This window comes from Stegastes partitus, unplaced genomic scaffold (genome assembly GCF_000690725.1).
Source record: "Stegastes partitus isolate 25-593 unplaced genomic scaffold, Stegastes_partitus-1.0.2 Scaffold327, whole genome shotgun sequence".
Lineage (NCBI taxonomy): Eukaryota > Metazoa > Chordata > Actinopteri > Pomacentridae > Stegastes > Stegastes partitus.
The window spans coordinates 367,113-382,680 of record NW_007578058.1 but is presented as its reverse complement, the minus strand read 5'-3'; the positions used below and the strand labels follow the sequence as shown (position 1 = coordinate 382,680).

Here is a 15,568-nt window from a genome sequence, read left to right as displayed (position 1 = left end):
GCGAGTCGTTCTGTGTGCGTGTCTGTCGGGGAGTCGGTCCACAAGATAGTGAGGGACGGTGAAGAAAATTAGGCCGGAGATGGTGACAGGCCTTTTTCCAACGGCACATAACTGCAGTGTCTGGTAGAGACCTCAGAGCAATAAACGCAAATGCATGTGCACACACACACACACACACACACACACAGCACGCTCCAGTGGCCATGCAATTACAGCGTGGTGACGGGGGTTCATGCCGTTATGTCATTACCCAGCAATTAATGGCGTGTCAAGTTAATTACAATTGAACAAGCTCAGTAATGATACACCTACTGGCATAGGTGTGTGTGCACGTGTGTGTGTGTGTGTGTGTGTGTGTGTGTGTGTGTGTGTGTGCAAAGGTGAGTTATAGTTCCTGTCATGAGAGGATCCCTTTCTCTTTAACGTCAATAAATGATGGAATGGACACATGGCAGTTTATGAGAGGACTGATAGCTTTAACAGTCTTGTTGTCCACAAAGACAAAATATAAATATTGTATTTTAGCTGTACCTGACAACCACAGTGGATCCAAGTGTAAATTAAAGAAGAAATAAATGTCTCAGTTTACTCAGACTGTGTGTTTTTGTGTTTTGCAGTGTTATCTGTTATAACCTGATTTTTAATAGAACATTTATAGGAAAAAAACATTTTCATAATTAGGGTAGGGCATCAAAAAAAACATCCAGGTACCTCCTGGAGAAATTTCTTGAGCACGAATACACACAACTGGGTTTCCAATCAGATTTTCATATGTACTTGTGCGTGACAAAAAAATGTGGACAGCAAACGGCTGCCAGACGACCAAAGCTACATCTATCCTTCAAAATAATTTAAGTTGGACTAGAACTGAAGCAGACACCAAGTAACCTCTAGAAATAAGATTCCACACACTCAAAGCGGACTCTGGTGTGTATAATCACACTGACAGCACCCTCAAATGTGGGATAAAGAATTCACCTGCACATGCCCAGATCCTTTCAGTTTCCACTGTTCAACCAACAGAGACCAGAAACAACAGCTACTGGACCCAAATCCAGTTATAGTGAGTTTAACTAGTCAGCATTGAGGACAGCGACAACGATCGATTAGTTGTCAACTAATTAATTAATTGTCAAACATTCCAACAATCGATTAATCCGTTTGAGTCATTTCTATTACAAGCGGTCTAAACTCTGGGATTTCAGCTTCTTCAGTGTGAATATTTTCTGGTTTCTTTCCTCTGTGACAGCAAACTGAAGATCTTTGGATAAAACAAGACATTTGAGGAAACTGATCCACATTTTTCCCAACTTTTCAGATTTAAGTTTACTGATGAAGATGTAAATTATCTGCAGTATCGATCACAGATTCTCAACATTTGTGCAGAAAATGACTCAAAAAAACTGTTTATTTTGTTGTAAATAAACTCAATGATGTGTCCAGACCTGTTCGTTAACTGCTGTCACACTGTTTATGTCCCTTCCCACTGTCACGTTGTTCCATTTGCATTCATGCTCTTAGTGGGTGTTAACAGAATAACTGCACTGCATCCATCAAATAAATTTCAAAACCTTAATGACTTATGATGTCATTGATTATACTAGACTGTACTTTAATAATTCTGATGCTACATGAGGGTGCTGTAATCCCAACCCACAGTACAGCGTGAGCACTAAACAGGTTGGAGTTAACATGTGCTTACAGTTTTTTAAGCACTGCCTGGATGCATCTATGTGCAAACATATTGATGAGTTTGCATAAAGCAGAAATGTGCATCCAGCCACTGTGTGTGTTGGATGTGTGCACTTGTGAATGGATGTTTATGCATGCGTGCATCTTCCTCGGCTGACCTTGCGTACGTAGCTGACAGCATCCTCCTCGGTGTAGACCTCGGCGCTGACCCCTCCTCTGCGGCGGCGGGCCTTGACAACAGGGTTGGGTGGCGGGGGAGAAACCTCATCATCGTGTGAGTCCGACTGGCTGTTAGATTTCTGGCGTGCCATGATCTGCTTGCATTCTTCCTGTGAAATCCAAGCGAGAGACCAGATTTTTTTTGAAGGGCAAGCATAGAGAGAGGGACAAGAAAAATCCAACAGTTCCTCAGTCGACAAATTCTTAACATTATTTCACAGCATTGCTTTTACCTAAAAATGATCACATGAAGACGGTCTGACAAACTCTCCAAACACGCTCTTTGACACAAAGCATCACATGGATTTTTAGACAGGCTGAATAATGAAGTAAACCTCACATAAAGTACAACGGACATGTCCCAGTGCCGAGTGCACACTGCCCGGACATCTGCCACGGTATGACGTGAAAGGCATCAAATATTAATCTGTGCAGGCCTGAACATGCAGACTCAACCTGCTACTCGGCTCTTCTCAGATAATGAACAACATGGAAAACAGACATCAAAGGGGACAGAATGCCTCCGGCTGGCTGTTGTTTCAACTGCTGAACATTCTGCAGGTGATGAATTATTGATTGCAAACTTGATTAACACATTAGCGTAAGTATACAACAAAACCACTGAAGGCTTGTTAATTTGTAAGAGTGCTCTGAGACGAGGACAACTGGAAACCAGTCAGTGCAAAGCAGCATCATCCACTGCTGTCACTGGCTGCTGTGCATCTGTATCGACTGGCATCACGTTCTCATTCCCGTATTTGAGAGCATTCGTGTGTCGAACACCACAGCAGGGACTGAGGTCACCAACACGTGTTGTGATGCAGTCACAATGTCTGTTTAGCAATTTCTCAGGACTTTCTTATGTTTGCAGTCAGAAATAAAGTGGAACAGAAAGATTTTTTTCATCTTTGACCAATCAACAAACAAAAAATTAAATTCAAACCCACGGCATTTACGCTAGTTTGCGCTGGGAGTTTATTGACAAACAAATTGTTGTTGTTGTTAATAAGAATAAGAATAATAGGAGGAATATCCTCTCATTGTGTTAATTCTGGAGCTTTGTTTATTGACAGAAATTTTACAAGCAACAACTTTTATTATCATTAATTATTCTGACTTTTTTTTTTAAGAGTTCCATCTTCCTAATTATTAAAATGACCACCGTTCTTTGTCCTCTATGACACTAAAGTGAGCTTAGGACTGTTGCATGAACGAAGGAAGACGTTGATTTGCACTTTTTCAGTCTGTAATATGCATCATTTAACGGTTTTCACGATTGACATTTAATAAACCTAATTATGAATCAAAAAAACAAACGTTGCATTCAATGAAAATAAAAACTAATCATTAGTTAAAGCACTGGTTCATTATGATCATTAAATGCATTAATAAAATTCTTTACTAATTAGTTTCAAATTCAAGTAACAATTATTTTTGCTTTGCTGGAACATTAATAATCCTCGTAAATCTGGAAAGTTACGTAAATCACTCTGTATTCCATACCCTTCTAATCTTTCAGTGGTCAATGGTAATCAATAAAGGAGCAATCAATTAAAGAGACTTAACTTGTGCCTAATTACATCATTAAGAGCAAATGCAGAAAAAACAGGCAAAGAAGACACATCCTGCATCTGACACCATCGACTTCGTACCACCTCGAAAACCTGTGTGGAAACACACTGAGGCAACGTTTTCCCTGCAAACCCGGAGCAGCTGGGAGTAAGAATCAGAGTGACTATTGAACATATACTAAAAGATGAGGACAGACAGAAACCGAAGAGGGAAGAAGAGAAAAGCTGTGACAGAAAGAGAGAGGCTGAGAGAGGAGGCTGTCCTATTACCTGGAAAGTGAGATAAACAGAACTGTCACATTCAGATTTCACTACTCGGCACTTCTCTGCAAACTGTCAGCTGCTGCAGCGTAATGAAAAGAGGATGAAAACACATTCCAGCTACAACAATACAAATCATCAGCCAGCTAGTCATCCTTTCTTCTCACAATCTTTTTGTCACCGGATCTCTTGATTTGACTCCCCCCTTCTGTTTGACTTTGTCTCCCTCCTGCTCATTACACCTTAAGGTTACTGCGATGCTTTGCTGTGTAAAACAGTGTGATAATGCAGCTCTCCCAGCTAGCGGTACACTCCAGGGCACACACAAACACTTGCTTACGCAGAGTCACTGCCTGAGGGAACGCAGCCAGCAGGAGGAGAAGCAGAACCAGAGAGCGGCATCAATTCAATGCACACATACGCTGGCACACACAACCTCCCCATCACATGCACAGGCCGACTGCAGGGGGAGATGAGAGCTCACACAGCTCAGTGAAGGTCTGCAATCAGGCAACATCCTGAAATAAAAAACAAACACTTACATGCACACATGCAAACTACGAGTCAGAAACTAGCCAACAACGTTAACATGCTGACATCGGGGACACTCACTGGTGGTCACTTAAGTTCACACACAGGTGGTGCCAAGCAGCTTTACCTCGCAACAAAACTTGAACAGTATCGCATCCAGCTTCCTCTATGAGAATGTACATTCAGAGGTACAATTCAGAGGTATTTACCATGGCATGGAGGGCCCCTGGCCAGGCCTGCCGAGTGTCCCTCAGCCTGTCACAGGTAGCAGGCATCAAGGCAGAGTGTGTTTGTCACAGTGTGTATGGGAATCCACACACATGGACCCCCATCTCATACACACCTGACACGCAGGTCACAACGCTTCAGCATCCTGCCCTTCCAGCACTGAAGCGTCTGTGCTAGTGAGCAGAGGATCCGAGCTGAGACAAAGTGCGAGCGGAAAAATGTCTGCAATCCCCACGACACAGCAGCTAAAGAAGAAGTCTATTGATGAAAACACTGATCACAGCAAAAAGCCTGCCTCTCCATCGCTGCTGCGCAACTCTGTGTCTCTGCTCTCTAAGCTCCCTCCCTCTCTCTCTCTCTCTCTCTCTCTCTCACAATCAGGTGGCGCACTGAGCGACTCCTCTCGCTACTCTCTGTCACTATGACAACTGGGTGCTGTGAGCATCCTGAAAAGTTGGTGGTGAGTCTGAGCAGGAAGCAACGTCGGCTCACGCACCTACATCCATGCAGATCAGCTCTGACGCCTGTTGACAGATCGCGTCTCTCTCACATCTGAAGCGATGGAAACGTCACTGTCCCTGATATGGACTTCTGTTCTAACCGAACGGCTGTACGTTTTGCACCAGTGAATGGATCCAAACATTCCCACAGGCATACATCACCATCCCATACGCCCCGTGTGCCAGACACTGCTCTGTACATGCGTCCAGCCCGCCCACACGCTTTCCTCTGAGGTCAGAGGACTTTGTGTCGAGCTCCGACAAGTCTTCATATTGTTGTGGCCGAGTTTCCAAATAAAAGGACACAAAAAAAGCACTTTTAATGTCTCATAAGCGTGCCAGAGTGTCGACACGAGGCTGTAATGTGATTGACCTTTCCTTGCTTTAGCTTTTCTGTAGCAACACACATCCTAGACAGTTTCAGACAACATTTATTATAACCAGCACAGTAGCTAAACAACACGTCTGCAGCTCATTTTTGCCTTCTTATCAAAAATAAAATCATTCCTCTTTTAATATCCTGCCTCCAGTTCATTTATCAATATGTGAATACTAATGTGTAATTCTCCTCTATTCCAGAGTCGGGGATGTTGCCCTGATTCAAGCGCTTTCCCTCCTGCTCCCCTCTGCTCTCCCTGCGTCATCATCGGCGGCTGTGTGCCAGAAAGAGAGGACAGAGGAGACGCAGGACTCGGGCACAAGCAGGACACAGCAGCTCTTTAAAGAGTGGGCTTTCCATTAGCGGCAGAGTGACTGTGGATCAGAGATTAAAGAATGAAGACACACACACAAAAGATGACACAAATCCAATCCCACACACTCGCTCAGTGTAAAGTCACTGTTATTAAAACCATCATCAAATCTAATTGAAACTCATTTGCGGATGATGAGTCATGTCAGAATGGTTCTCTCCCGTTTTTGTTCGTTCCCTGAACCAATTTGCACCAAACAAACATGAACAAAAGTTTATGACTAACTCTCATTCGAACAGCGGTGACTAACCAACACTAATCCGCCCAACCACCCATAATGCTCAGCGCAAAAGCATTCAACCCATCAAATAAAGGATCAGTGGGTTCGGAGCACAAACACCTCAAAATATCCATTCGTCCGTGAAGTTAATTACTGATATTAGCTTGAGAAAAGGAAGCACGAACGAGCGGTTACCTTAAGTAGCCTTCGTCCAGTGACATGGACAGGTTCGCTCTCTCTGCTGCCGGGGCTGAAAGCATGCGACTGAACCAAAAACAACAAGGTGCCGCACAAACACACACACACACACACACACACATGCACACACAGGTAATGAAGCATGCAGAGCTGATCCACCAGCGAAGCTAACAGTCTACTCATCACTCTGTTCCACGCCATTACAGCACTACAATGGACAGAAACTTCACGTCTGTATGAGGTCTGCGAGTGCGTGGAGCGCTGCGAAATGATGTTCATCGTTGCAACACACACAAACTTTGTCTTTCTGTGCAAACAGCGTATATTAATTCTCTAATCTTTCCCTCCAAAACGGTAAATGTTTCTGGAATAACAGACAGCCAAAACTACACATCTTTATCAATTTGGCATCCACACCTGAACCCAGCTTCTTGCACAATAAGTAGGTAAAGTTTTCTCACGCTGGCTGCATGTTTGTGGCATTTTCAATCACAGAGACTGTACCATGAAATCTAAATTGAAAAGGGAATTCCTCAGAGCTAAAACCCTAGTGATGAGTCAATAAGTCGACTAAAAGAAAACTGAACTCCAGCTGTCACACATAGACAAAACCAGCTAAATACCAGGAAAATAATCTGCACATTTATCAATAATACAAATAACCGTCATGTGCAGCGCTACAATTTTTTTTAATGCAAAAACAACTTCCTGGATGGTTGTATGTTTTGCTGAAATCGCCTCTCACACGAACTACAGGTCTGTAAAGGAAGGCAGAGAGGACAAAGAAGGACCACCATGGAGACGGGGGTCGGAGGTCCGGGCTACCTGTAGGGGCCCAGGGGGAGTGCCGTAGGAGGAGGAGGTTTAGGTGTGGGTCATTGCGCACAACCCAGGCTGATTTGACAGACGACCCGGCATGGTGGTGCTGAGTGAACAGGCTGGAGACACTAATTACACTTGTGCCACAAAACTTTGAAAGTCATTGTGACGTATTGTTTGCGACGCTAAACTGAATTTAATAGGAACTGAGCTGCTAAAATACTGTACGCACACACGGACTGAGCAAGAGCAGAGTGCAAAGAACAGCAGGGTGAGGTAAAAGAAACAAAAGGGAAAGTTGAAGATAGGGGAGATAATCCAAAGCTACACATAAGTCTCCTCTAAATGCTCTCAGAAGACTCAACAAACAACCAAACCCTCCCGAAGAATTGTCAATCAGAGGCCTTTGAAGGGACTGGTGGATTTGTTATGATAGGTCTTGGTGACAGCTGAATGGCTGGCAGCACAGAAAGGCTTCTCATCTTACAAGCGAGGGGGAGACGGTGGCTGATTGACTGCTACAGTGACAGACGGACCGACAGCGAGGAACTCTCCCACAATGCAGCGTGATGGAACCTTCACAAGCAGAGCTGATGCAGCAAGATTTGCACGTTTTACTCGACATGCTTCACGACGCCGAGTTGAGCTACGACGCAAAGTCTTTGCCCACCTTCACAGAGACACACAGAGAGTCGAACGTTTGTCTGTTGTTCCTGATGGAAGTTTGTTTTCTCTGCTGTTATTATGGTGGATGGTAAAACTGAACGGCTTTAGAAATAATAATCCATTCCACTTTAAAAGTACCTAATACAGTTATTTGTTATTTTATATGAACAGTAAAGTAAGATGAAATATAATGCCCGAAAGGGTTGTGTTAAATTTACATTTGGAAAGATAATAAAGAAGTTTCTGTTTTGTGTTCCAAGCACAGAGGGTCAACCCTTGGAGGCTAATTTAGACTCCAGAGCAGACACAACAGAACCCTTCTGATCAATTAAAGGCAAATATGGGCTGCAGCTCATTAATATAAAGCCTAATTCAATTAGATCTCACTTAAATTTATTCTAAAGGCAATTAGAAGACAACGGGAATGTGTTTGTTTTCCAATTTGGGATGCAGAAATGGAGAGACATTGCAAATCTGTGTGTAGATGAAAAGATGGGGGGGTGAACATAGATAAGAGAGAAATTATTAAAAGCCAGAAGCGAAGCACGAGACACAAGCTTATGACAACCGTGTGAGTGCAAAGAACACAGAGGGCATTCTGCTGTGATTCTAATCATAACAAGACACATCAGTGCACAAGACCCATAGAGGGAGGGAGCAGAAACTGTTCAGCAAACAGTGAGGCAGTTCACTCAAATAAAAAAAAAAAAACATGCTCACATATAAAATTGTACTGGCACACGAGAGATAATTTGTCATGATTGTTTCCCTCTGAAAAATATGCCTCAACATCCGAACGGTGGAAGTAAAAAGAGGTTGATTGTGATGCTCAAAACACTGAAAAGTTAAATTTGACGAATGTTCAGAACAACAACGTCAGCAATTTATGGTATTTTCAACCTTCAGCACAATGCTAATGAAACACAGCAAATAATAAACAGCCCCCTGGGGCCTTGGGGAAAAAATGGATTAAAGACAAAGACAAATGATCATCGTAGCTAAGATCACAGAGCAGAGCTACGAATTAGACGCATGTTCAAGCACCGCAGACACACAGATGGAGTCGAGGAGTGACAGCTGTCGTTGTGCTCAACGTTTAGCGGCCAGAGCAGGTGGTACTGTACGTTATGTACAGATCTAAGAATTGATTTGGACAGAAGGAGTGGAGCGATGCATGCAACATGTCACCAGATCTGGTGAAGAAGAAAGGGCTGAGATATGCAGGGAATACATCGTGGATTTCTGGTACGCGAGCCAACAGCAGCAGTTAGAAAATACCAGAAAACACCATCAGGCCCAGTGAAGAGGCAATATGCCGAATTCAAGAAAACATCTGCGGTGCCAGCTGCCCAACACTGAGTGGCATCTTCACACTCACACAGTCGGTCCTGGCACCTCTAGCTGACACTGCCTGTTGGACGGAGCTGTAATGATGCAGACTGTTGCGATGCAGTCACCATTTCTAGGTCATTTGACCATCTAAAATAGACCTCTGCAGGAGTGTTCTCTCGCCACGCACATGGTCGTGGCACAAAGAAATACAACAATAAGCCCTGTGTGTTAGAAATGGATTCTCTGCTTTCATAGCTCTATTGCCAGAGAGGTTCTGTGTTAATAAGAAATATCTAATTACAAGCTTTCCACTGTGCTTTCCTGCAAACTTAAGAGTAGGTAACACTGAAAAACAGCAGCAAATAGGAAACATCTGTTAAAAGGTTGTCCTGTCAGAATACTTTAAAACTCAGCTATTGCCAACACAGAAATACTTTTTACACTGTAGTGTGCCAGAAATTAAGGCTCATTTCTCTGCAATTACCCACTGAACTGAGCTGATAGGGAGAACACCCATCCAAAGCTACTATTGTAGAGATCAAAAGCGTCATTACCATGCATAAATAGGCAGGATGAAAGACAGCGAGACGGCGGTTATTGTCCTGTTCACAACATTAGCCGAGGACGAGAGACGTGTCATTATATCAAACCAAAAGTCAAACAGCAACAGGATAGACTGATGACTTGGTGCGTTATCAAGAAAGAAAGAAAGAAAGATTTACCAGATAAGATTGCAAGCGCTGTATGAAATGGATCCTGGGCAGATATGAAATGAGGTTACGTCTGGCAAAAGGGACAAAGAACACTCTGCTGATCTAATTGGCACACAGAAAAACCTGAACGCATTAGAGGACAGAGGGAATAAACTTTGTGAATAAAGGGGTTCATTGAACACAGGATAGACTACGGTCTATCTATCCACTATTGTTGCCTTGGTTACCGCCTCTAGTGGGCGATGAGTGCTGACGAAAATGGTGGTGAGAGAAGAAAGAGAAACGCACAAACATGGAGGGTGAAAAACAGGAGAGCGTCATGACAAAGGTGCATTTCTTTGAGGTGAGAGACGGAGCTTCCTGCGTTAAAAGGCTGGCAGAGTCAAAGTGAACACCTGGCACCTTGGGTCCCACAAAATCATCAACACTACATGTTCTTTTGCATTAGTAAAACTTCCTCTTTTGGCAGTTGGTAACATTTGAAGGATCAAAATGAGTATTTCGAGCGACAAACCTTGACAAAAGAATCATGAATTTCAGAACATAAGATAGAAAATAGCGTTACTGTTTCATCTACATTCAGATTAAATGGACAAGGCTTGTTGAGTGAAATATTGTCCTCAAAGTTACCCTGGGCAGCAGGACAATAAGCCTCTTAAATAACTGGGACAACACAAAAGCATACATGGCCTGTTTCAGCTCCACAAATGACTGACCTCACGACTGGAACAGTGCTGGGCATGTGAGGACAATAGAGGGCTGGAAGTCTGCAGTGTTTCTATTCCACCAATTGATTTCACTGACACCATTCAATAAGAGAATAGCTCAAGCCCTGCTCTTTAACCGATGCATTATATTCCCATTACCTTAAAAGATGCTGCACACAGGGACACAAGAATCAATGATAACAGATTATCACCGTGCACAAGTACGCACACATTTGTATTCAGAGTGCCAGACGGAGACTTCACCAAGTGCAAAACACTGCACCAAGTTAACGCAAAAGGCACAAAACAACACGTGTTCTACTCTTTACACGAGGCCGGTCAAAAATTCAAAGATTAAAAGTTCAAACACTGAAAACAGTAACAGCGTAGGATGTGTCTTCCACATGCATCCTCTTGATATTGGGGGACTTTTTTTTTTTTTTGCAAAACTAAACTCCAAACCCAATTTCCTCCAGACAGTCAAAGTAATATTTCCTGTAAAGAGAAATAATTTGCAAAGGTTTTAGAGGTTGTTTGTTTGTTTTTTTTGCAAGAATCAGACTTTTTTTTTTTTATAGAAAAATCTAATGTTTGCTGCAGCAGACACTTTGCCTGCACAGCGGGAGACTGACGAGCAACAAATCTCCACCCTTGGAAGGATGCAGGTGGATGCAGGTTGACAAGTATGCATCCAGCAGCACTGACAATATTGAGATAGCTGCATAAAAAGTGCATCCATCTCCTGCAGCACAGGCAGGGAGACTGAGCTTAAACACATTACCATATTGCAAAGGTTGTGATAGATATGCACTACAGAGAGTCACATGAGATATTGTATTCCACCAGTCACAATTTACTTATCCTGCCAGCCCACTTATACAGATTGCACTGGTGCTTCTGGGCACCAGAGAAAAAGAGGCCAATACGTTCTACAGCCTCTGCTTCTATCCTCCAATGTATTTTCTGTCATATTTCTTTTTCTATAAGAACAATAGCACAGCAGCTCCATGTTAATGTGAAATCTAGCCCTATCTTTTATACAACACTAAGCATTTTCTTAGCATAAAGGGTTCTGATCACAACAAAACAATCCTTGAGGCTCACCTGTTATTGTGACTGGACACCCACAGTGCAGGTGTGCTGCATGTTTTACAGCGTGAATCACTCGCAACCTGTTTCTGCTGAGCTCCATCACATTGATTAGTATTCATGTGACCTCTCTGACTATGCAGCATTACAGTCTCCATTAAAAGCAGCAGTAGCTCTCCCATCAACACCGGGCTCATTCTGACGCTAAGTCTGCTTGGACATGTAAGCCTGTGAGGACTTGTGCTCCTGATCCTGAAAGGTGACAGATGCGCGCACACACAAACAACTGAAGGACATGCAAGCACAAACAGAAGAGCTTGACCTTGACTTCTTCGTATGTTCTGTCCTAAAACTTATGCACAGACATTTTGTTTGCAGCAGCTGAATAAAAAAAAGCCACAGCAGTAAAAACTGAACACATGTGATTTACTTAAACATACAGAGAAAAGCCTTATTTGTACTAACTTTACATTTTTTTTTTTTTTTTTACAAAAATAGTACTTCAAAACTGATGACTCTCACATGCTCGTGCACACATAAACCCATACTTAGACCCCTGCAGCAAGGACCCTCCTCCAGCCATTGGGTTAGCAAACTTCATTCCTGCTTCATCTGATCTCTCTTTACAATCACTTCTCTTGTTGAAGATGTTTTTCCCAAGGCTAAACTCCACCATCAGGCCTCCATCAACTGCCTACAGCTTCAGCTCATACACCTTGATGATGTCTTTGTGTAAGACTAGAGCCCATTGTTCAAGTCAACAAATCTCATGATCCACTCATGAGCAAACTACCCAACTGTACGTCTGCATGACCGAAGCCTAAGGCTGGAAAAGAACATTCATTTAGGGTAAATAGGAGTTATTTTGGTACCTGTATATACTTAATGCAAGACTGAGAACCACAATAGTATCTGTATTATTTTAATTTTAATCTAGAGTGTGCTCTTAGTAAATGCCTCTATATTTAATTCAAGAGGAACCTCATAAATACAGAAAGACCGACTACTGTAGTCGTGCCAACAAGAGGCAACACATCAGTTGAAAAGACACAGACACACTGCCACACCGAGGAGTCACGTTATTTGTGGGCCACGGGGAATGTGCTACAGAGGTTGTCCCCGTTTTAAGCCGTTTTCCAGTTACGATATTTAGAAAACCCCACTCTCCTCTGTGTGGCCGTTATCTCTGTCGCCTCTTTTGCGTCTCTCCTCACAGATGGACAGACTGACAGGCAGAGAGGTAGATACAAAAAGTCTGCTGTCTGCGTCTGCGTCAGGACACTGGCCTTTTATGGGTGCTCCTCTCTCACATTCCCTAATGGATTCTCCTATTATAGGATGGAAAATGAAAGCTCTATTATAATGGTCCGAGTACAGTCTGGTGTTAATACTGTAGCTGGCTGGGATGTTCTCTGTCTGCTCCTACCGTATTACAAACCCCACTTGAGCCGATGAAACAAACAAAAAAGAAAAAACCTGTTTATGTGCAGCACGCAGTGGAGTTTCTCTACCAGCACACTGAACGAGATGTTTACTTCGCAAAGTGTTTCACCTTATAACAGATCATGTGATAATCACTTCTAGTTGTTATGATTAAAAGACTATTTCATTCACACAGGGCATATGATGACACAGGATGACAAAACATTAGCATCAGAGGAACCCGACATGAAACACTGCTTAGAAACTGGCACACAATATGCTCACATTAAACACCGTGAAGCTCGCCAAACACAAAGTCAGTCCACACATTAAAAACAGAGACTAAAACTGACAGAGTTAAGTCACATAAGCACACAAGTTGTTATTGTTGTCACCAACCTTCTCCAGCTTTTCAAAATGCTCCCGCAGGAACTTCATAGGACGCTCAGGCTTAGCGATGCAGAGGTTCACAATGCACTCTTTGAGGATCTGCTGGATGTTGTGCTTCTGCACAAAAATTTCACAGCCCTTCAAACTCTCGTCTTCTTCCAGAGTGGAGGAGGAGGTGGCCATCTTATCTTTTATCTCTGTGGCAGTGGGAGAAAACAGGGTGGACCATGAGAGGAGGGGAGGGAATCAGAATAGAGAAGGGGGAGAACAGTGTAGCAGGAGACACGAGGGTTGAGGAGAACAAAAAAAAAAAATAGAAAGGAGGAGCAAAATGGGGAGCGTTTACAATAAGATAAGAAGGGGAAAGGGGAGAGAATGGGTGAGGAATGGATCATTGGGAGGAGGCAACTTAATATTTCAAGAGTAGCTTATGTTTCCTGTGTTGGTAATATTGTAAGTGTTGCAGGTGTGTGTTACCTGTTTTAGTTGTAAATATAAATGACAACATAAGATTTAAGCAATGTGACAATATCTAATGAGACTTTGCAGTGTTGTTTTGCTAAACTGTGTACCTGGTCATTTAATATTATCAATCTCAGTACTGGATTTTAGTGACTATAGCACCAACTGACATGATGTCCCTTCACTTGTAATCTTGTCAAACAAAGAGACATTCCCCAAACATTTTCTCAAGTAAGTTTCCTAAAAATGTGCTTCGCAGGCAGACATGTACTGACAGCATAAAACTGCAAATCATAAGCCAGAGGGTTTTATCAGACACTCATGTTTGGTTGGCACATCATTGGATCAAAGCTTTTACATCTGTTTCTGTGAATGTGACTAAAGAACACTATTAAAACTTGTGCTAAAATAACACATTCCTGGTGCAAGACACATCTGCCCTTGTGGATGAAGTTGAATGAGCATGAAGATTTTGGGGAAAAAATGGGACTTAATTAGTGAAATTAAAAACGTGAGCAGGCAAAAAAAACAAACGATGCAACAGTGAATGGCAACTGAAGACAGCTGTGGTTACAAACATGCCAAAAACATTGCAATATGTCTCATGGCAACCCAGGAAGCTGAGCAGGTGTAGCTAGCTAACTGTTCACCAGCCTGCATCACTTCCTCAAAGGGAAATCACGTCTACGACAGAACCGCAAGATCAATTCTAATCAACATCTAATAATTAACTAACCTAATTAACATCTACCGAGTGCAGTTTCTTCGCAACAAACACCACGGCGGTGTTCTTGTTTTCCCCGGTAGACTGTGGAGCTTGTGATGAAACTGAGCACCTGTTCAGCTGCGTTCAATGGACAGCTAACGCAGCTAGCTTTGCTAACCTTACAATGACAACCAAACCACCGCGAAAGGGGAATTACTGCGACTAAACCGCACCAGGAACGCAGTCAGGGCCCGGTCTGAAAGCGGTGCTCTAAAAAGCGGCAGAGCTCTGTTCCTACCGTAGTTTGGTGGAGGATGCTCAGTGGAAAGATGGAGCAGATACGGAGGTTAGCTGGATGCTGCTGCTGCTGCTGCTGCTGCTGCTGGCTCTGCGTCAGGAACGATGACGTCAATCTGTCATCTCTCTCGAGGCCAGCAGCAGCAGCGAGCACGCGGCAGCACATTTGCAGGTAAAAAAAAAAAAAAAATCCTTAAAGGCAACATGGAGCCCCAAAAAAGACCTGGAGAGTATTGTTATTCAAATAAATCAACGTTATTAATCCCTCATCAGGGAAATGTACATGTTAAGCAGCTGGATACAGGTGAGGCTGCAAGAATTATGTATAATACGGCTAAAAATAAAGACATATTAAAGACAATGTGTAGGGCATGATGGATATACATGTGGATATGTTCAGATATCACATAGTGAGTTTATATACAAATATGTACAGATATAACATGGTGACTTTAACTATGGATATGGACAGGTATGACATGATGAAATTATTCTTATTACCAGAAGCCTTGTTAGTATGTTGATGCCAAGGCCTCCTCCACATTTTTTTTTATAGTGGTGGCAAGATGGGACCTCAGAAAGTCTTGGAGAGGCACACAAAAACCAAACACCATAACAAACTTTTAGGAATTTATCATGCTGTTGTTGCATTTAGGCCGCTTCCAAAGTCCATCTGAAGTGGGGGAAAAAAGTCCAAAGAGACCAAATCTCCATCATCACCTGATAGAATTAAGAGCAACTTTGTAGTGAGGCCGACACATTTTGGCTTGTGGTCTTCATTAAGTTCATCATA

The 15,568-nt window shown here is 42.8% G+C and overlaps 1 protein-coding gene across 1 annotated transcript in view; it reads right to left on the bottom strand.

The window, feature by feature from the left end:
* prkar1b (protein kinase, cAMP-dependent, regulatory, type I, beta) overlaps positions 1–14,859 on the bottom strand; it is a 62,239-nt gene extending 47,380 nt beyond the window's left edge. Inside the window, exons 1-3 of the mRNA XM_008283791.1 lie at positions 14,777–14,859; positions 13,320–13,507; positions 1,851–2,021 (exon numbers count right to left, since the gene is read on the bottom strand). Coding sequence (XP_008282013.1) covers positions 1,851–2,021; positions 13,320–13,493 — 345 coding nt within the window. The 5' untranslated portion in view covers positions 13,494–13,507; positions 14,777–14,859. The remainder of the gene's footprint in view (positions 1–1,850; positions 2,022–13,319; positions 13,508–14,776) is intronic.
* Positions 14,860–15,568: the final 709 nt, after the last annotated feature.